This window comes from Talpa europaea (genome assembly GCF_964194135.1).
Source record: "Talpa europaea genome assembly, chromosome: 3".
Lineage (NCBI taxonomy): Eukaryota > Metazoa > Chordata > Mammalia > Eulipotyphla > Talpidae > Talpa > Talpa europaea.
Window position 1 is genome coordinate 62268283 of NC_140069.1, and position 24067 is coordinate 62292349.

General features: G+C 35.9%; 1 protein-coding gene across 1 annotated transcript in view; it reads right to left on the reverse strand.

The window, feature by feature from the left end:
• RP1 (RP1 axonemal microtubule associated) overlaps window positions 1-24067 on the reverse strand; it is a gene marked incomplete at its 3' end in the record, with an annotated part of 246194 nt that overhangs the window by 148185 nt on the left and 73942 nt on the right. Inside the window, exons 4-6 of the mRNA XM_084230564.1 lie at window positions 16894-16980; window positions 13707-13839; window positions 5019-5170 (exon numbers count right to left, since the gene is read on the reverse strand). Coding sequence (XP_084086690.1) covers window positions 5019-5170; window positions 13707-13839; window positions 16894-16980 — 372 coding nt within the window. The remainder of the gene's footprint in view (window positions 1-5018; window positions 5171-13706; window positions 13840-16893; window positions 16981-24067) is intronic.

Sequence of the window (24067 nt, forward strand, 5' to 3'; positions counted from 1 at the left end):
AGAGGAAAAGAGAAGTGAAAGGGAAGAAGAATGAGAATATCCTCAGACAATTATTAGACTCCAAGAAGAGAGGAAATGTAAGAGTTATAGGCATTCCAAGTGAGGAGAGAGACAAAGGATCCGAGAAATTATTCAAGGAGATAATTAAAGAAAACTTCCCAAGTATGAAAAAGGAGATGAACACAGACATACAAGAAGTGAGAAGAACACCCAATTAACACAATGAAAAGAAAACTACACCAAGACACATAATAGTAGAGCTTGCAAGAGTCAAGACAAAGAAAAAATATTGAAACTGGCAAGGGGGAAGAAACAGATAACCTTTAAGGAAAAATCAATGAGGTTAAACTCAGATTTCTCCAAAGAAACACTACGGGCAAGAAGAGACTGGAATAACATATTCAAGAAACTACAAGATAGCAAATGCCAACGAAGAATACTTTATCCTGCAAAGCTCTCCTTCCTTTATGAAGAAAAAATATAGAACTTCTCTGACAAACAGAAACTCCAGAAATCCATTACAACTAAACCCTCACTCCAAAAAATTCTACAAGAAGTCCTAAAGCCAAAACCAACCAAGGAATGATCAAAAAGAACAGAACAGAGTGAGGAATAAAATCACAAAAAAAGACAAACAAAATGGCAAATACAGATGCCAACATATCAATATTAACTCTAAATGTGAATGGATTAAACGCATCAATAAAAACACACAGAGCAGCACCCTGAATTATAAAACAAAATCCATCCTTCTGCTGTCTCCAGGAAACACATTAACCACAAAAGATAAATGCAGGCTGAAAATAAAAGGTTGGAAAACAATCCTACAAGCAAATGGACCAAAAAAGAAAGCAGGAACAGCCATACTTATATCAGATGAAATAGACTTCAAATTTTAAAAAAAGTAAAGAGAGACATAGACGGACACTACATTATGATCAAGGGGACAATACATCAGGAAGATATACACTCATCAACATATATCACCAAATGAAGGAGCAGCAAAATATATTAGACAGTTATTATTAGCTCTGAAAACAGACATTAAAGAAAATAATATATAGTGGGAGACTTCAACACCCCACTCTCACAAATGGACAGATCAACAAGACAAAAAATAAATAAAGACATTAGAGCCCTAAATAAAGACACAGAACTCATGGACTTAACAGACATCTATAGGATACCACATGCAAAAATATCCTAGTACACATTTTTCTCAAGCGTGAATGGATAATTCTCCAGAATCAATCACATAGTGGGCCACAAGACAAACATCAACACATACATGAAGATCAAAATCATTCCACCTATCTTCTCCAATCATAAAGGCATCAACCTAGAATTAAATAGTGAAAAGAAAAAAGGAACCCTCCCACTTCATGGAGATTGAAACCCACTAATGGAAAACCACTGGACTAATGAAGAGATCAAAGAAGAAATTAAAAAATACTTTGAGTTGAATGACAAGGAGGACACCACTTTCCAGAATGTATGGGATGCAGCAAAAGCAGTAATAAGAGGAAAATATATAGCAATACAGGCTCACATCAACAAACAAGAAAGAACTCAAAGAAGCAACCTAATCTGACATCTTGAAGAGCTAGAAAAAGAACAACAAAAAACCCTAAAGCCAGTAGAAGAAAGGAAATAATAAAAATCAAAGCAGAAATAAATTAAATAGAAATTTAAAAAACAATCCAAAAGATCAACAAAACCAAAAGTTGTTCTTGAAAAAAATAAATGAAATAGACAAACCTCTAGCCAGGCCCACAAAGAAAAAATGGGAGTAACACATAAATAGGATTATAAATGAAAGAGGAGAAATCACAACAGACTCACTAGAAATCAAAAGAATAATCAGAGATTACTATGAACACTTACATGCAAACAATTCAACAACCTAGAAGAGACGGACAAATTCCTAGAACAATATAACCATCCAAAGCTGGACAAAGAAGAAATAGAACATACGAACAGACCCATTACAAGCAGCCAAACTGAGGCAGTAATCAAAGCACTCCCCCAAAACAAAAGCCCAGGCCCAGACAGCTTTACAAATGAATTCTACCAAACTTTCACCAGTGAATTAGTGCCTATCCTATCCAAACTCTTTCAAAAAATTGAAAAAGAAGGAATACTACCAAATATGTTCTATGAAGCCAAAATTACACCAGTACCAAAACTAAACATAAACAGCACAAAAAAAAACAAAATTACAGGCCAATCTCCCTAATGAACACTGATGCAAAAATCCTCAACAAAATCCTTCCCAACAGAATCCAACAATGCATCAAAGGGATGATATATGACGATCAACTGGTACTCATCCCAGGGCACAAGGATGGTTCAACATATGAAAATCGATCAATGTAATTCAACACATCAACAAAAAGAAAAATAAAAACCATATGATCATATCAATAGATGCTGAGAAAGCATTCGACAAAGTCCAACATCCATTTATGATGAAGGCCCTTGAAATTCTAGGGATAGAAGGAACATACCTTATCATGATAAAAGCCATACACAACAAACCCACCGCCAAATTATTTTCATTGGTGAAAAGCTGAAGGCCTTTCCTTTAAGATCAGGAACAAGACAAGGATGTCCTCTTTCACCACTGTTCTTCAATATAATACTGGAGGTCCTAGCCAGGACAATAAGACAAGAGAAAGACATACAAAGAAACCAGATAGGGAAAAAAGAAGTAAAACTATCACTATTTGCAGATGATATGATACTATACATAGAGAACCCTAAAGACTCCACAGAAAAACTACTCAAAATAATCAACCAGTTCAGCAAAGTAACAGGATACAAAATCAACACACAAAAGTCAGTAGCCTTCCTATAACAATCAATCTGAAGAAGAAGAAATCAAGAAAACCATCCCTTTTATAATTGAAACAAAAAAATCAAATAAAATTATAAATCAGAGACATACTGCAGGGGAGGAGGAGGGAGTGGAATCAGAGGGAAGGAGGGAGGAGCACAGGGGACTGAGGTGATGGTACACTGGTGCACTGGTGAATGAAACTCTATGGGGACTACACCTGAGGGGGTGCGGGAAGCAAATATTTTTTAAAAATGAACAATTATGTAAAAAAATAATATAAGAAAAAAAGGAAAAAAATGGATTAAAGACTTAGATGTTAAACCTGAAAATATAAAATAAATAGAAGGAAAACACATAGTCTTCTACACATCAGTCTTAGGTATTTGTTATCTCTAAAGGCAAGGGAAAGAGAAGCAAAAATAAATACTTGTGACTTAACAAACTAAAAAGCTTCTGCATAGTGAAGAAAACTTGTGTAAAAATGAAAAGATATTCTGCCAATTTGGATATATTTGCATAATATACATTCTACATAAAGGATTAATGTCCAAAATATATAAAAACTCAGAGTACTCAACAACAAAAAAGCAAATGACCTGGTTAAAAAATGGGCAGAAGAGCTGAACAGAATCTTCTCCAAGGAAGATACACAGATGGCCAACAGGCACATGAAAAGGTGTTCATCATTTCTTATTATTGGAGAAATGCAAATCAAAACAACCTTGAGATATCACCTCACACCTGTGAAAATGACTATCATCCAAAAGACAAAAAAAAATTGCTAGAGCGATGTAGAAAGAAGAGAACCTTATACCCTATTAGTGTGAATGTAAACTGTTGCAGCCATTATGGAAAGTAGTATGGTGAGTTCTCAAAAAATTAAAAATAGTTATTCCATCAAATCCAGTTATCTCATTTTTGGATATTTCCCCCAAAATTGCAAAAACAGTAATTCAAAGAGCTATATATGTAACCCTGTATTTATTGTAGCACTATTTACATTAGCCAAAAGTTAGAAGCAAATTATAAGTGGCATTCACTAATAAGTGAATAAAGAAAATTTTTATATAAACATAATGGAATACTCTTCAGTGATAATGCCAACAAAAAAATGAAATCTTGTCATTTGAGGCAATAATGGATAGACTTAGGGGGCCATTATGCTCAGTGAAATAACCCAGACAGAAAAAGACACTATGATTTCACTCGTGTGAAATATACATATACCAAACATATTAACTAAATAAACAAAAAGAAACTTTTAGTTTTTTTTTTTTAGAGGCATGCTTTATTTATTTGTTTGCTGGTTTTGTTTGTTTGTTTTGTTCATACATGCACTGGGTACAGTCAGAAGCGCGGGAGGGTGAGAGAATTCACCAGAGCCAGAGCGGGGAGCAGAACAGGCAGAAGGACCGAAGTGCACCGCTGAGGGGAGCAGCGGGCGGCAGGAGAGGTCTGCGCGCCATGTGGGACCCTCCTCCGGTGGCCGGGGAGCAGCCGGGGATCGAACCAGCGCCGCAGAGGCCGCAGGCAGCTTCGCAACCCAGTGTTCAACCGCTGCGCCACCGGGGAGGCCCAAAAAACTTTTAGACTGCAAGACCAATTAGTGGCTACCAGAAGCGAAGGGGAAAAGAGGATAGGCAAACTAGTTGAAAAGGATTATGCTATGGTGAGGGATAGATTTGGACTTTTAGAAGAGAACTTAATATAGTATGTATCTACTTGGTGATACTTAGCAATGCATACCTATTAACTTACATAAAATGGGGCCTCCCCAGTGACGCAACGGGTTGAGTGCTGTGCTGTGAAACTGTCCACAGCCTCTGCAGCGCAGGTTCAATTCCCGGCTGGCCAGGGAGAAACCCACATGGCTTGGTAGACCTCTCCTGCCTTGCCCACTGCTCCCCTCAGCAGTGTCTTCTGTCTGTCTGCCTGTTCTGCTCCCTGCTCTATCTCTGGTGAATTCTTTCACCCTCCCATGCCTCTGGCCTGTACCCCAGTTCTTGTATAAATAAATAAATCTTAAAAAAAATACCTTACATAATACTATAATCAATGTTACTTCAATAAAAAATAAAAATGAAAGGTTTTTAAATGCAAAACAACAAATAAGATAGTAAATTATATGTATTTTTATCACAGTATTTAAAATAATCAGAGAATTTTTCTACTTACTTACTTGCCCTCTTAAAAAGTTGAAGGAGCTCTTGGATCTAAATAGTTGTCTGGATCCTGTATCTCCCTTCTCCCCACAGATAGAAATGTAGATATTTGCTACAGTTCCAGCATTCCAAGCATCACCTGTTGCCACATATACTTCATATACTGTCACTAACAACAAAAGAAAAGTAAAATTTATATGGCAAGCATTACTCACATGATAGAAAAATTACATGTATCTAATCCAAGAGGTCCAGTTCCAGATAAGGTAGAGTTATATACTCCAGCCTCTCCCACTGCATATATCTATAAAATCTTGACAGAATGAATGGACTATGTGAAGACTCTGAAAAGTAAATAGTAGCAGGGAGATTGGCTAGAAAGTTCAGAATTTAAAGTACCAAAAAGTGTCAGTAAGTTTACCATTTTTTCATCCTTTGATATCTCCCATCTTAGACTCTGTGCACCAAAAACCTGGAAGCACACATTTGAGGTCAGATGTAAGGGGTTCAGAATAAGTCTGATCACATTGACTCAAGAAGCAAGAAAGAGAACTCAAACACATAGAAAAGATAGTCTACTGGGCCACCCCTGCTGGTGCAGTGGTTAAGTGCTGGGCTGCGAAGCTGCCTGCAGCTTCTGCAGAGCCAGTACAATCCCCAGCCACCAGTGAGGGTACCACATGGCGCGCAGACCTCTCCTGCTGTGCCCGCTGCTCCTTTCAGCAGTGTGTTTCATCAGTCTCTTCTGTTTCCTGCTCTTGCTCTGGTGAAGTCTCTCACCCTCCCACACTTCTGACTGTACCCAGTGCTTGTATAAATAAATAAATAAATCTTTAAAATATATATATTTTTTTAAAAAAAGAAAAGATAGCCTGCTATTTTTTCCATTCATTTCTCCATAATCTCATATTAAAGCACCCACCAAGAGAAGTACGCAGGAGCCAACCTGCTGAGGGAAAGGAACGTTCACATCTATTCAGAGCAACTGGGCTTCAATAGGCTGGAGTCAAAGTTCTATTCCTTTCTTCTGTCTGTCCTCCCATTACTGAGCCCAAAACAGAGAAAAACCTGTAGAAGTGTATGAAAAATAAGCAAAACTAAAGAACTAGCTAATCAGCCATGACCTGAAGTAGGAGCCAGTGGAAAGCAAAGTAACAAAGAGATTATAGAGAGGAAAGAAAAACTTTCAATTGTTTATGCACTCCTGGCTGAACTCCTAAGCTAAAAATGCGTAAGTCTGATCCTATTTTGCATATTAAAGATCTGGCATCCAAATTAATAAATAAGCCTTCACCCAGATCCCAAATTCACCCCTAAATTGTACTGTAAATGATTTTAAAACTCAACTGACATTGGAACCACAGACCATAAATAACAGATTAAAATGTGTGGCTTGAAGCTTTCCAGTGGTCAAAATGCTCATTAAAACAAAAATATAAACATTTTCCCTAGGACTTAATTAATACCCACTGTTCAGATAATATGCATATTATCCAGGACATAATTCAAAATTTTTCAGCATATGAAGAATCAGAAAAATCTCAACTCACATGCGAGAAAACAATGATTATATACCAAATTGAGATGCCACCACTGTTGGAACTGCAAAGAATTAGAGTGACTGTGATACAAATGATACTGTAAACAACCTGAACACTCTTGAAGCCAATAGAAAAATAGAAAGTGTCAATAAAGAGACAGGAAACTAAAATGGAAATTTTAGACCTGAAAAAATACCGTAAGTAAAATTTCAAATTCAATAAATATAGCCAAAAGCTATATTTAAATGAAATGAAGAGGGGCCTCCCCGGTGGCGCAGCGGTTGAGCGCTGGGTTGCGAAGCTGCCCGCGGCCTCTGCGGCGCCGGTTCAATCCCCGGCTGCTCCCCGGCCACCAGAGGAGGGTCCCACATGGCACGCAGACCTCTCCTGCCGCCCGCTGCTCCCCTCAGCAGTGTACTTCGGTCCTTTTGCCTGCTCTGCCCCTCGCTCTGGCTCTGGTGAATTCTCTCACCCTCCCGTGCTTCTGACTGTACCCAGTGCATGTATAAACAAAACAAACAAACAAGCAAACAAATAAATAAAGAAAAGCATGCCTCTATTAAATAAATAAATAAATAAATAAATAAATAAATGAAATGAAGAGGAGAAAAGAAAGCATCAGTAAAACTTAAAATCAGATAAAATAGATAATATCTAACCTAGCAACAGAGAAAAAACATTTAAAAAAATAAACAGAGCCTCAGTGACTTGTTGGGTAATAAAAAAATCCAATACTCATGTAAAACAGTATCTGAAGAAGAGAAAGTGAAACTGAAATATATTTGAATAATTACTAAAATCTCCCCAAATTTAGCATAAGGACATATACCAACAGATTCAAAATGTTCAGTAAATCACAAATATAATGAATAAAAAGCATGCATGTCCAGAAACATAATAATCAAACTTTCAAGAATAAAATACAAAGAGAAAATGGTGAAAGCAGTCAGAGAAAATGGTATACTACTATAAGGATATAATGAATCTAACGACTATGAATTTCTTTATTAGAAATCAGAGAAATAAAGAAAGTGGCCCAACATTTTTAAAGGGCTCAAAGCAAAGAACTGCCAATGCAGAATTCTATATTCATCCAAAATATTCTTTAGGAATGACAGTAACATAAATACATTCTCCAATAAATGAAAACGAAGACAATTTTTTGCTAGAAGACCTGATCTAAAAGAATTATTAAAGGAAAATCTTCAGAGAAGGCAAGTGAAAATAGAAGGAGTCTTGGAATATTATGAAAAAAGAGCAACAAAAATGAATCCAGAGAAAAATAAATGAAATGAACAAGAAATTGAGATCATCCACTTATCATCGGGCCTAGCTATCTTAAAGGAGGAATGATGCCACCCACTTCCATAGGTCCCCTGAGTTTAATGAAAACCTATTTGTAACAGTCACCTGTGTACCAAAACTTGAGTGTTTTCTTTTTTTTTTTTAACGAAAATAGTCAGTGCTAAATACAGTATTAATATCACATAGATCTACTTTCTTGGACATAGCATAGAGTAACCTTTCAAAATCTAAAAAGGCAGTTCCTGAGGCAAACAGGTAGTTATGCTAGAGTACTTGTGTGCTGGGATGATTTCACATTTGACTGGTACAATTGAGTCCAAGTGCCCCAAAAGGTCAATGTAAGAAGTTGAATCTGTCTGGTGTAATTTCTTACATTTCACTAGACTCTCAGAAGTAGGATGTAAGAAAACTCAAGTGTGAAGACATAAAAGGAACGAGAACTGGCCATAAGAAGCCTCAAGCCACCAATCATTAAAAATTCAAATTCTTCATGGTTCACTCTCTACCCTCACACTTGCTTTGATCCTATCTCAATGCTGTCACCTACTTTCAGAAGCCCCACCTTATCAACAGCTCCATTCTCAAGGGCAGACAATGAGGAAATATTCTAATTCATGACAGTCACAAATTCCCAAAACATGCTCTTGTTTTGTTTCTAAGATCACTGAAAAATACTAGGAGAAGTGGGGAGGATTAAAAAGCTGTGGAAACTTGGGAAGTTTACTGAATCTCTTTATGCTTCAGTTTCTGAGGCTGCAAATGTAAGTACTAACAGTGTTGCAGTTGCGGTGTTGCTAAAAAGAGTAGAGTGAAATTGTTAAATTATTAAGGAAAAAAAAAATCCCACCAACCTAGAATTCTGTGCCTTGCAAAATTATCTGTAAAAAGTAAAGGAGTAACAGACTTTCTCGGGCCTCCCTGGTGGCACAGGCGGTTGAGCGCCGCACTGTGAAGCTGTGTGCAGCCTCTGCAGCGCGGGTTCGATCCCAGCCGGCCAGAGAGAATCCCACATGGCGTGGCAGACCTCTCCCGCTGCTCCCCTCAGCAGTGTATTTCATCAGTCTGCCTGTTCTGTTCCCTGCTCTGTCTCTGGTGAATCATCTCACCCTCCCGCGCTTCTGGCCTGTACCCCAGTTCTTGTATAAAAATAAATAAATTAAAAAAAAAAAAAAACCACAGACTTTCTCAAACAAAAAGCAAGGGAATTTATTCCTAGTAGAGCTGCCTTGCAGGAATCATGAAGTATTTAGATAGAAGGAAAGTAGTATATCAGAAACTTACATCTATGTGAAGAAAGAGCATTACTGCAACACAATTTATAATAGCCAAGATATGGAAAGAGTCTAAGTCCTCAAAAACAGGTGAATGAATCAAGAAGATGAGGTATACTTTCCTGTCTTGCCTGCTGCTCCCTTTAACAGTGGATTTCAGCAGATCTGCCTGTTTCGCTCCCCACTCTGTCTCTGGTGAATCTTTTCATCCCCCACAACTCTGGGCTACACACCAGTTCTTCTACAAAATAAACAAGAATACACCTTAAAAAAAAGATGTGGTGTACATATATATATATATATCTTTCTTATAAATATATATATATATATTTACCACACACACAATGGAATACTATTCAGTGATCAAAAAAGATAAATTTATGCCATTTTTGGCAACATAGCTGGAAATGGAAGGGATTATGCTAAGTAAAATAAGCCAGAAGGATAAAGATAAAATACTGGATGGTGTCAATTATATGTAGAATATAGAGAAACCAAACAAAGGATTAGACAAAGACAAACTTTAAAACCAATCCTTGAAAACTGACCATATATCTGGGATATGCAAGAGAGGAGGGGAGGAGGAGGAAGAAGAAGAGAAATAAGGACATGCGTTGGGGAGCATAATGTAATATGGGGGAGGATTATGAGTGCTTTGGTGGTGGGAGAGCTACAATTACCACACCTGCGGGGAGAAATCTTATGCTGTCAAAATATTAACACAGACATAATACAATGGTATTTCATTAATTTAAATAAATAAAATAAAAGCCGGCAACTCATCAGAATCATTTGGGAAACTTAAAAATTTTCCTTCCAAAGGGTTTCACAACCAACAATGCTGATGTGAGACTTGTCTTGCAAACTGTCACAGGGCAGGAAAAATAAAGAGACGAAGTTTTTCAAACAAACTCTTTAACAGTAGAATTCAGCGCCATATACAACAAAACTTCATTTTAAGGGAAGACAAGAAAGAGCTAGAAAAGAGAGGTGGAGGGATATATGAAGGAAGAGAGGAAGAGTGAAATAAATGTATTTTTATGTCTCCTGCAGCTGGTCCATAGAAGCACTGCCTTATTGATATGGTTACAATAAGTACTATATAATGAATAAACATGAATGTCAAGTGCTTTCTCTTAGAAGCCATGAAAGTAATAGCTGTAGTTTCATGAAGGAATTAAACTGCATACAGTTTATATTGAGAGTGAGACGAGCAGAACTGAACCCACAGATCCTTGAGAAACTTTGAGATATTTGTGGAACTCTGCCCTATAAAGCTATAAGCACATGTTGTATATTCCAACCACCTACATAGACAATAAAAGACAATTCTAATGGAAATGTGTTAAAATTATGATTAGTGTAAACTGCATTCTTCGTAACAAAATTAAAAGAAAACTTGTTTTTCCTTTTACCTATTACTCAATCCTGTGTTACAATTCTGATAACATTCAAAATAAATTGGTAGCTGAGAACCAGCAGCAGACTTGGGGTGCTGCCTCTGTTTGTTTCTTACTAGTTGGATCAACTTCTTCAAGACATTTAGCTTCTCTGGAGGATTGAGTCTCACCCCTAGAAGATGGGAACAAAATACACTGCACTGCCTGCCTCACTCAGTAGTTTGGCCCAGGTAAGAAAATAATGCACAAATGTCAATATAAACCATAAATTACTAGATATGTAGGGACTTACTAGGATTCATTTACTTTATTTATATTGACTTCTCCTAAATCTTTGGAGATTTTTACTTTACCTGGAAAAATTGTTGATTATATTTCTAAAATGAATGTTTCTTAGCTTCATGATTTGGAAAACTGAGAATAAAAATAACAAATTAATAGAATTTTTAAGGGTCAAAAAAAGATCTAAAATCAATCATCTTTGTTTCTACCTTAGGAAAGTAGAAAAAAAGGGCAAATTAAACCCAAAGTAAGCAAGAAAGAAAGAAACATAACTTAGCAGAAATCAATGAAATGGAAAACAGGAAATCAATAGGGAAATCAATGAAACCAAAATCTGATTCTTTGAAAAGATCAATAAAATTGGCAGGCCTCTAGCAGGCTAACTAAGGAAAAAGAGGACACAAATTACTAACATCAGAAATGAAGAGAAGATATCATTACAGATTCCATGGAAAATTAAAATAATAAAGGAAAACTGTGAGCACTATATCCACAAATTTGACAACTTAGATGAAATGGACTAATTCCTTCAAAGACACAATCTGTCAAAACTCACACAGGGAGAAATTCCACCTTTGTAAGAATAAAAAAGATATTGAAATCTGTTGCAAAACAATGTTAAATATTTAAGATTCCTAAATAAACACCTAAAGATATTTAAGACAGTAGATTTATCTTTTCATTTTTTTTAAGGGAACATTGGTTTACAACACTGAGTATGATTTAGATGTATAGATTCACACCTCTTTAGATGTATGTTACTGTATCACACAAAAGCACCATAATCCTCTACCACAATCCACTGGACTTCATCCCCCTTGGCTCCCCCCTCCCCACCCACACATACTGGTGGCCTCATTTCTGCAGTCAAATTTCTAGGGTTTGTTTTGGGTTAATTTTTTCTTTTATTTTGTTTTTTTTTTTTATATTTCACTTATGAGTGAAACATCCAGTCTTTATCTTCCTCCTTCTCACTTATTTAGCTCAGCATAATCTTCAGTTCCATCCATGTTACCACAAACAGCATGATTTCATGCTTTTTTAAAAACTTGAATAGTATTCCTTTGTGTGTGTGTGTGTGTGTACACTATATCTTTTTTACCCACCCACCTTAAAACAGTGAATTTGTTATGTTTCTTACTACATAACAATTAAAAATTAAACATAATTTAAAATACCTCATGCAGCCTGAGAGAGCTCACTAAATCTGTAGATTTCTTAGTAACCCTTGTCCTCTACAGGGAAATAATTCCATAATTACAAAACACTTTTTTCAGGTATACATAATAATATAATTGTTATAGGAAAACACTTTGAGACTCCTTTTACTTTAAATGACAAATACTATATTACACTAACTCATTATCAACTCCAAAGTACACAATATTAACACAAAAGACTAACTAAGGAAGTCCTTCCATATTTCTATCACTTATTTCTATCACTTTACTTGTCTGTAAAAAACATCATTTCATACACTGCATAAATCTTTACTACAATATTGGGTAAAAGTATGGCTGATGTGAGCGATCATTTGTTAAAATTACACACACACGTACATTACTGACCTAGATAACAAAAGGTTCATCAAATTTATAAACAGCACATGCCAGTATAGAGATAGCATATAAGTTTCTCCAAGCCATATGGAAAAAATGAAAAAAGGGAAGGTTAATAAATCATAAGTACCAATTATTACAAGGAAGCTCATGGGTTTTTGCAGAATATATGTCTTCTGAACATATTCTGTATGTATTTGCAAAATATGACTCCTCTGAACAGAATTTTACAAATTAAAATGAGAGATGAAGAAAAAGAAAGTGGCCTCTGGATCATTAACAGCAGCAGGTAAGAAAAGGTGAACATTTCCTCCTGGATGAAGCAAATGGGTTGATGAGGAAGAATAGTAAAAACAATACTTATAAACAGTGAAAAAATGTTTATGAATAGTGAAATAATACTCATACAAGCCTACATTTTTCAGCAAATGAGCTATTGTTTTAAAAAATACATTAACTTTAGAAACTTAACAGTTTATTTTAAAACCACAAAGGAATCTTCAGTCTCTGCAAGTATTTTGCCAGTGTTCCCTAAAAAAGTTGAAACAAGTTATTGTTATATACCTAAGCCTAATGTTAGAGTACTTGACATTGTTGACCTTATTTAATCTACAGATAATATCTATCATCATCTTTTTCTTTAGAAAACCAAGATATCACATTTTAGTAGAAAATACCCTGGATTTGAGAAAAATATACTTTTATCAATTTCCCATTCAAAAACCATATATCCTTTTCTATTATCATCAAAAGCAGAGGTCAGTAGACATAAGAGAAAACTGCTCTTGTGCATTGTATAATAAGCAGTAACTGCTTAACCCTGAATTGAGTTTATTTCTCATGCATATTTATAATTGGCGTTTACAAACCTCTGATTTGGGTCACATACTTAGAAACTTATGGAGCAGTTCCATTTTCATTTCCTCATCAAGGATATAAATTTTTCAAAACTAAGGTAGATCTTGGTGGGAAAGGCATGTACTGACTTGTCTTTCTTAGTCCTGAAGTAACTTTATTGGAAATGAATTTTCTCTTGACATTCTAGTTTTAATATTTTGACTAAGAGGCATTTCAGCTGACCTTCCTACAGGGGTAATTGTTGACAAAAGCATGTTCCTGTTATTAGTACACAAAATAACTAAAAAGCATTTAGGTTCAGTTGTCACATCAGAAGAGGTAACTAATGAGCAGGTTTCACAACCATTCTTAATTTAAGTTTCTTAATCACAAATATATAAAATAAATAGTTTCTTATTCATTTAGTCAACATGTGTTTATCAAGTTTCCAGTCCTTCAGCCTTTGGGCAAACAAGTTGGATTTGCATTGTCTGGCCTTGGGCAGTATACCTGGAAAGACAGGTTCTCCTTTGTTTAAGATAGGAAATTCTCGACAGATTGCCCCATCTTCTTGATCTTGTGCCAGCCATCGTTGAACAGGTATATAAAACTGCTTTCCAGAATTCCTATTCCACAATTGTATCTACAACAATATTTATTGCAAAAAAAGTAAGAATACTTAACAAAGAGTCAAATAAAAGTTATTGCCCAAGCCTAATACTTAGCATAAAGATTATTTTAGCCTTCTCTTTTAAAATAAACAACATCATTGAATACTTACAAGAAAGATATTACAAGTGATATCTTCTTTTGTTGTCATTGCAAGTACAATGGCATTTATTTCTCCATTTTGAAATTTTCTATTTCTCCTTTATCTATTTTGAAAGATTAAACATGCTAATTCCCTCCCAACTTTTCCAAGTGCTATCAATATTTTTAGAAATGAATGAAATTTAAGTAAAAACTATGTGTTTGGGTAACTGTCCCCTCACAGAGCAGCAGAATTGGGAGTGACATGCGACAAGAGAGAGATTACTCAAAGTCCAGATGGGCAATGAGAATCCTAATGGGTTACACCCAGAAGTAATATACAGCCCTGATCCAAAGGCAGTCTCGTATTAATTTAGAATCAGGTTTGAAGTAGGTGGGCAAGAACATAGGGAATGCATATGCATGGGGATGTGATATTGGGGATGCACTAAAGGTTGGTGTAAGCTGGGGTGGAGTAATCAGGAGCTATTGCTGGGGCGTGGGGGTTCCATTAGTCTTTCTAGTCAAAGCATATTACCTCTATTCTCTAGTCTTATCTAACTTCCTGTTAATCTTTACAAGAAAAGTGTTTTAGTTGATCTTGCTAATCTAACCATAATATGTGCCTGCTATTTTCAGCAGATACTAATTTCCTAGTATGTTCCTCATATCCAGATTTTTGTCCTTGGTGAGAGGTCTGCTGCCTAGTTAAAAGTTTAGCTGACCAGCAAGGACTCTGGGCACTGAGGCATTAACTCTGAAACAAAGAGGTCCAGGGATCCCACAGGTAACTATTATAACATTGTAAATCAACTTATTCTAGAATTAAACAAAAATGTTAACAAATTCTGGTCAGATCACATACATGATGTCAAAATCATTAAAAAGTATACATTATGTTTTTTGTTTTAATAGCCAGTCTTTCATGAATAAGTTATTAACATTATTTTAAAAGTTTCAATGAGGTGTTGCAGTTTATCAGTTATATTCATCTCACTGTCCTTAAAATGTTTTAAAACATATTTTCAAGATTAATGTGTTTATGGAATTATGTTATTATAAAGGCATATGTTCAGCCTCTAAAGTTACTAATTCTGTAGGTCATGGTAAAGCCTATAAATTTCACTCATAAATGTATATTAAGTGTGATTCTGATACGATCATACTTTTTGAAAGGCTCACTAAAAACCAAACAGAATTACCACTGCTTTGCATGGATGCTTGATGAAGCCATCACTATTTGATTTGGTTATTTTAATTAAAGCCCAAGGCAGATCATTTAAGAAATACAAAATAAATCAACAATCGATTCTATATTCTCTAACTAAACTTGAAAGAATCAAGATGAAGGACCTATAAGTGATGTGATTGTTTTATGAGCTATGAAAATGTATCATACTGCTATAGTGAATTCAGTGGGTTTTTTTTTCAAATTCCTTCAAGTTTTAGGCTTACTTGAAATTTTAAATTTTAAATTTTAAATTTTAAATTACTTGAAATTTTAAATTTTAACTTCTAAACTGTATTATGAGAATAAAACTGAAAATTCCCAACCCATTAATCAGCATCTTAATTTGGCCATATGCATAAATTATATGAGGATTTTATAAATACTCAAAATAAAACTTTGAATCAAGAACATCTCTCTTCATCACTGGTACTCCAATACAAGTGAGATAATACTCAGGAAAACAAGTTGTCTTACAATGAGAAAATGTTTGCCATAAAAAGAAACATAATAGAAATTTTCAGTCTCACTTTTTTTGTCCTTACTCATCTCTAATATTACAAAATCTTTCCAGTTAACTTAATTGCTGTCTCAGCACCCCAACCTCATGAATATGAATATAATACTGCTTATTGTATGTCAATAAAATGAGATGGCAGGAGCATTAGTAATTTTCATAAATTAGTTCAGATTACTAGGAAAGTAAAAGTGAAAGATACTATATGTAATCACGTATGTACCAATATGAATATCACACTTCAAAAGTTCTATATAAAACAAAAGAAAGATTATTTTGCATAGAAGTCAGACAGGAATTTTGGATTTTGAAATCTAACTTGTATATTCTGCATCTTTATAAGGTTTTATTTTTTCAGAATATTTTCTGGTTTTAATGAGAATAGGATAGCATTATTAACAACTATGTTTCTTTTAATAAAATAAAAAATACCTTTTAATTTACTTACATATTATAAAACTGTAGAACCAGTTTGATAGGAATATCAGGAGTTTGAGTAGATATTCTTTGCATTCTGAAACCTTACTTAGTCAGAGATCATTTATTTTAAAATGACAGGAGGTATAAATATGCCATACAAAAAATGGATGATGATCTGTGTGATTTACAATATTAAAGATCTACACTTGTTGGCAATCATGGCAATAAGTAAAAATTTTAACATGGAACAATGTAAAAAATTTAAGCCTATTTTTACTCCTAAAAGCACTCAGGAAGCATTATTTTGCTTATATTAAACAGACTAAATTTGAGAGGTAGCATTCAAGTCTTGCTGATTATTATTCTACCATTTCAAATGAACTACTTTTACAATATCTCTGAAGCAAATTAACACCCAATGTCCAGTATTCCAATGCCCACACATTAAAACAAATATGTGTAAATTAAACAACGTACTTTTAAGCAAACAATAAGAAGAAATTGCAAAGGAAATAAAAAATACTTTAAAAACCTTCCCTTGGCAAAGAAAAAATACTTGGGAATTTGTATAAATTTGTTTGAGACACTAACCTTAATTAATTAGGGATCAAATTACTATAATAGCATATGATATTGTTCCCTTGAGGAATATACCAACTAAAAAGGGTCCAGGGTTCACTTCATCAAATCACAATAGGTGTGAAATGCTTCCTTCAGGTTTAATTACTGAACAGATTTTGCAGATGATTTTGCAAAGGGTGGGAGTTTTAGAATATCCTTACCTCTTTACAGTGCCAAGAAGGGGAGAGTCCAGAGTTGGTATGACCAACACGAATCTTAAAGAGTGTACCAATGTCTCCAACTGTGATCTATAAAGGAAACAAGAGGTTGTCTTTCAATGTAATTTTACCTAATCCACTTAAAAACAGCTCATATTAGGACATTGATAAAAGAATGTCAATACATCAAGAAGATGTAAGAATTGCAAATATGTATATATCTAATAACAGAGCACCAAAATATATGATTGAGAAATTGACAGAACTAAGTAAAGAAATAGAGAGTCTAGAAAAGTAGTTTAGGACTTCCTCTGGTGGCGCAGTGGTTGAGCGCTGGGCTGCGAGGTTATCCGCAGCCTCTGCAGCGCTGGTTCGATCCCCAGCCACCAGTGAGGGTCCCACATGGTGCGACAGACCTCTCCTGCCACGCCCACTGCTCCCTTCAGCAGTGTATTTCATCAGTCTGCCTGTTCTGTTCCCCGCACTGGCTCTGGTGAATTCTCTCACCCTCCCGTGCTTCTGACTGTACCCAGTGCTTGTATAAATAAATAAATAAATATTTTTTAAAAAAAGAAAAAGAAAAGAAAAGTAGTTTAAGGCTTCAATAACTCACTTGTAAGGTCAGCCAGTAAGCTTGTGCAGAAAAACTCATGCTGCCTGAAAAGCATACATGGGTCACGGCTGCCCAGGTCCCCTCGACCTAGGTTTGTGGGAAGACACGAGGGAGCCAGCGCTGAGGTGAATAAACCTCACTGGATAATCAAAAACCAGGCAACCGGGCATGGGAACAGGGTGCAAAAAGCGCCATTTCTGCGGACACTGAACTGGGCTACTGCCCTTGTCCCAGATCTAAGGGCTTCAGAGCTGAGAACCAGGCACCAAATTCTGGGCATGAGATTCCAATGGTGCACAGCACAAGACAGACAGAGCATCTCACGCCACTGAGCCATTCTACACCACCCCCATTCAGTTCCCTGGAGTCCCACAGAGAAAAAGAACAGCTCTGGAAGGATACTAGGAATGATTTCTGGTGCCACCTAGTGAACAGAACAAAACCACCAGCTTCCTAATAGTTGGAAGCCAGGGTTTCCAAAACCATCCTCAGCTCTGAGAGGGGGTTGGCCTTGCAAACAGGGGTAAGAAGGGAAACAAGGCATGCAGCAAGACTCCATTCTGGAACTGAGAGCCAGGCACAGGATTCATGGAGTGGGTGGGGCCATAAGAGTGGGCACTGCCCAGGGTGACAGCCATCGTTTAGGATCTGAGACCCTGGGATTGAGAACTAGAGCGCAGGATTCAGGGCACAGGATCCACACAGCAGCGGGCACAGCACTGTGTGAACACAAGGCAGACACAGCACCCAGCATGAGCAAAGGTCCTTATCCAGGTGCTCCCCTCCCACCTTTCCTTTCTAAGAAAACTACAGGGGAAAAGCACAGGTCATCAAGTACAGGTCTCTAGCGCCACCTAGTGACCAGAGTAAATTCACCAACCAACAATTCCCTGCTGGAACTGAGTAAATACAGAGGAAGGGAACTGTAAGAGACAGTGCCCAGCAACACAGCCACGGTATCAATACCCTAGTGGAGTTTTTGGCTACCAGTGCTGTTCTCAGTCTGGTAAACAGTTTCCAAGACCCCTGAGGAAGCAATCCAAAGAGATGCCCGCCAACACCAGTAGCACAACATCCCCAACACATAGAACAAATTAGAAAGCAAACAGCAGGGAGAAGGAAAAATACAAATAACCAAGCAAGCCCGCAGGAGAAGGACAAAGGACTAAAAGAAAATCATTCACCAAAACTCAACAACAATGACATGGAAGAACTTTTCTGCCTGTCAGATAGAGAATTAATAATCATCATTATTAAACATATTAAACGATTAAAACGTATAATGAGATGAGACAAATAATCAGTGAACTGAAGAATGATGATGAGACCTTAAGAAATGAATAGCATATCAATAAAGCTTTGCTTAAAGAAAAAAAAAAAGAAAGGAAATAAAACAAAAGGAGGAGACTAAAACACTACTGGAAGAGACAAAGAGCTCTCGGAAAAGCATTGAAAACAGAACCGAGGAAATGGAAGAATGGATCAGTACTCTTGAAGATACAGAAATAAAAAGATCAAAAGAGAAAAGGAGGGAGAAATGCAAAGGAAAGGGCCTCCCCGGTGGCGCAGTGGTTAAGCGCTGGGTTGCGAAGCTGCGCGCGGCCTCTGAGGCGCCAGTTCGATCCCCGGCTGCTCCCCGGCCACCAGAGGAGGGTCCCACATGGCGTGCAGACCTCTCCTGCCGCCCGCTGCTCCCCTCAGCAGTGTACTTCGGTCCTTCTGCCTGCTCTGCTCCCCGCTCTGGCTCTGGTGAATTCTCTCACCCTCCCGCGCTTCTGACTGTACCCAGTGCATGTATAAACAAAACAAACAAACAAACCAGCAAACAAATAAATAAAGCATGCCTCTATAAAAAAAAAAAAAAGAAATGCAAAGGAAGAAGAATGAGAGTACCATTAGACAATTATCAGACTCCAAGAAGAGAGGAAATATAAGAGTTATAAGCATTCCAGAAGGTGAGGAGAGAGACAAAGGATCTGAGAAATTATTCAAGGAGAAAATTGAATAAAACTTCCCAAGGATGAAAAGGGAGACATATATAGACATACAAGAAGCAAGAAGAACACCCAATTACTGCAATGAAAAGAAAACTACACCAAGACACATAATAGTAAAGCTTGCAAGAGTCCAAGACAAAGAAAAAATAATGAAATTGGCAAGGGGAAAGAAACATAACTTACAAGGGAAAATTAATCAGGTTAAACTCAGAATTCTCCAAAAAAACACTACAGGCAAGAAGAGAATGGAATAACATATTCAACAAACTGCAAGACAACAAATGCCAAGCAAGAATACTTTACTTGCAAAGCTGTCCATCCTCTATGAAGAAAAAATATGGACCTTCTCTGATAAACAGAAACTCTAGAAATTCATTACAACTAACCCCCACTCCAAAAAATTCTACAAAAAGCCCTAAAGCCAAAACCAACTGAGGAATCATCAAAAAGAACAGAATAAAGTGAGGAATAAAATCACAAAAAAGACAAACAAAATGGCAAATACAGATGCCAATATATCAATATTAACTCTAAATGTGAATGGATTAAACTCATCAATAAAAACACACAGAGTAGCACGCTGGATTAAAAAACAAAATCCATCCTTCTACTGTATCCAGGAAACACATTTAACCACAAAAGATAAACATAGACTGAAAGTAAAAGGTTGGAAAACAATCCTACAAGCAAATGGACCAAAAAAGAAGGCATTAACAGCCATACTTATATCAGATGAAATAGACTTCAAATTAAAAAAGGTAAAAAGAGATATGCATGGACACTACATTATGATCAAGGGGACAATACATCAGGAAGATATAAAACTCATCAACATATATCACCAAATGAAGGAGCAGCAAAATATATTAGACAGTTATTATCAGCTCCGAAAACAGACATTAAAGAAAATAATATATAGTGGGAGACTTCAACACCTCACTCTCATCAATGGACAGATCAATGAGACAAAAATAATGACACTAGAGCCCTAAATAAAGATACAGAACTCATGGACTTAATAGACATCTGTAGGACACTGCATCCAAAATAATCCAAGTATGCATTTTTCTCAAGCATACATGGATCATTCTCCAGAATCGATCAGATACTGGGCCACAGGACAAACATCAACACATACATGAAGATCAAAATCACTCTACCTATCTTTTCCTATCATAAAGGCATCAACCTAGAAATAAATAGTGAAAAGAAAACAAGGAACCCTCCCACTTCATGGAGACTGAAATCCACACTACTGGAAGATCACTGGACTAATGAGGAGATCAAAGAAGAAATTTAAAAAATACTTTGAGTTGAATGACAAGGAGGACACCACTTTCCAGAATATATGGGATGCAGCAAAAGCAGTAATAAGAAAAAAATATATAACAATACAGGCTCACATCAACAAACAAGAAAGAACTCAAAGAAACAACCTAATCTGACATCTCGAAGAGCTAGAAAAAGAACAACAAAAAAACCCTAAAGCCAGTAGAAGAAAGGAAATAATAAAAATCAAACAGAAATAAATATAAATTAAAAAATCAATCCAAAAAGAACAACAAAATCAAAAGTTGGTTCTTTGAAAAAAATAAATGAAATAGACAAACCTCTTGCTAGGCTCACAAGGTAAAAACAGGAGAAAACATAAATAGGATTATAAATGAAAGAAGAAAAATCACAACAGACTCACTAGAAATCAGAAGAATAATCAGAGATTACTATAAACACTTATATGCAAACAAATTCAACATTCTATATGAGATACAAATTCCTAGAATGATATAATCATTCAAAGCTGGATAAAGAGGAAATAGAGCACCTAAACAGACCAATTACAAGCAGCAAAATTGAAGCAGTATTCAAAACACTCCCCCAGAACAAAAGCCCAGGCCCAGATGGCTTCATAAATGAATTCTACCAAATGTTCAGCAGTGAATTAGTGTCTATCCTACACAAACTCTTTCAAAAAATTCAAAAAGAAGGAATGCTACCAAAACGTTCTATGAAGCCAATATTACACTAATACCAAAACCAAACAAAGACATCACATAAAAAGAAAATTACAGGCCATTCTCCCTAATGAATACTGATGCAAAAATCCCCCAAAAAATCCTTGCCAACAGAATCCAACAATGTATCAAAGAGATAATACACAACAATAAAGTGGGATTCGTCCAGGGCACAAGGATGGTTCATTATACAAAAATCGATCAGTATAATCCAACACATCTACAAAAAGAAAAATAAAAACCATATGCTCATATCAATAGATGCTGAGAAAGCATTCGACAAAGTCCAACATCCATTTATGATAGCCATTGAAATTCTCGCGATAGAAGGAACATGCCTTATCATGATAAAAGCCATATACAACAAACCCACTGCCAATATTATTCTCAGTGGCGAAAAGCTGAAGGCCTTTCCTTTAATATCAGGAACAAGACAAGGATGGCCTCTCTCACCACTTCTCTTCAATATAATACTGGAGGTCCTAGCCAGGGCAATAAGGCAAGAGAAAGACATACAAGGAATCCAGATAGGGAAAGATGAAGTAAAACTATCAATATTTGCAGATGATATGATAATATACACAGAGAACTCTAAAAACTCCACAGAAAAACTACTCAAAATAACTGGTTTAGTAAAGTAACAGGATACAATATCAACACACAAAAATCAGTAGCCTCCTACACACAATCAATCAATCTGAAGAAGTAAACAAGACAACCATCCCTTTCATACTTGAAAAAAAAAAGCGAATACTTGGGAATAAACCTAAAAAAGAGGTGAAGGACCTATACAAAGACAATTATAAAACACTGATAAAAGAAATAGAAGAAGACACAAAGAAATGGAAAGACATACCTTGCTCATGGACTGGAAGAATTAACATTATTAAAATCTCCATCCTACCAAAAGCAATATACAGATTCAACCCTATTCCAATAAAAATCTCTATATCATTCTTCAAAGACATAGAACAAATACTGATGAAATTCATATGGAACCACAAAAAACCATGAATAGCCAAAGCCCTACGGATGAAAACAAAAGAGAAAGGAGGTATCACACTTCCAAACTTCAAGCTATACTATAAAGCCATAATAATTAAAACAGTTTGGTACAGGAACAAAAACAGACAAACAGACCAATGGAACCGAACAAAGAGCCCAGAAATAAAGCCACACTTATATGGGCAAATAATTTTTGACAAAGGAGCAAAGAATATACAATGGGACATGGACAGTTTGTTCAATAAATGGTGCTGGGAAAACTGGACCACCACACGCAAAAAAATGAAACTAGACCACTACCTCTCACCATGCACAAAAATCAATGCAAAATGGATCAAAGACCTGGACATAAGACCTGAATCCATTAAATATATAGAATAAAATATAGATGAAACACTCCAAAGCATATATCTCAGTAACATCTTTAAAGACTCATCACTCAAAGCAAAGAAAGTCAAGGAAAAGATAAATACCTGGGATTATATCAAATTGAAATGCTTCTGTACATCAAAAGAGACATTAACCAAAACAGAGAGACACCTCACTGATTGGGAAAAATTTTTGCACTCCATACAACTGATAAAGTACTGATTACAAAGATATACAAAGAACTCACACATCTCAATAAAAGCAAAGTAAACAATCCAGTAAAGAAATGGGCAGAAGAACTTAAAAGACATTTCTCCAAAGAGGAAATGCAGATGGCCAACAGGCATATGAAAAAAAATGTTCAACATCCCTTATCATCAGGGAAATGTAAATCAAAACCACATTGAGATACTTTACACCATTAAGAAGGGCACATATCATGTAGTGTTTCGCCTATATTTCCTTCTATGTATTTTATGGTTTCAGGTCTTATGTCTAGTTCTTTAATCCATTTTGAGTTGTTTTTTGTGCATGGTGTTAGGTAGTAGTCAAGCTTCATTCTTTTCCATGTAGCGACCCAGTTTTTCCAGCACCATTTATTGAACAAACTTTCTTTGCTCCAATGCATATTCTATGCTCCTTTGTCAAAGATTAGTTGACCATAAATCTGTGGGTTTATTTCTGGATTTTCTATTCGATTCCATTGGTCTATGTGTCTGTTCTTGTTCCAATACCATGCATTTTTGATGATTATGGTTTTGTAGTATAGTTTGAAGTCTGGGCGTGTGATGCCTCCATTCCCTTCTTTTTTTTTTTTTTTCAGGAGAGCTTTGGCTATTCGGGGTTTTTGGTGATTCCATATGAATTTCATCAATAATTGTTCTATTTCTTTGAAGAATGACATTGAAATTTTTATTGGAATAGCATTGATTCTGTATATTGCTTTTGGTAGGATGGCCATTTTAATATATGTACATCAGAGACATCTTTACAGACACATCACCCAAAGCAGTGATAGTGAAGGCAAAGATAAACAGCTTGGACTACATCAAATTAAAGAGCTTCTGCACAGCAAAAGAGACAATAACAAAAACAAAGAGAAACCCCACCGACTGGGAGAACATTTTTGCACACAACACTAATGATAAAGGACTGATCACAAAAATCTACAAAGAGCTGAT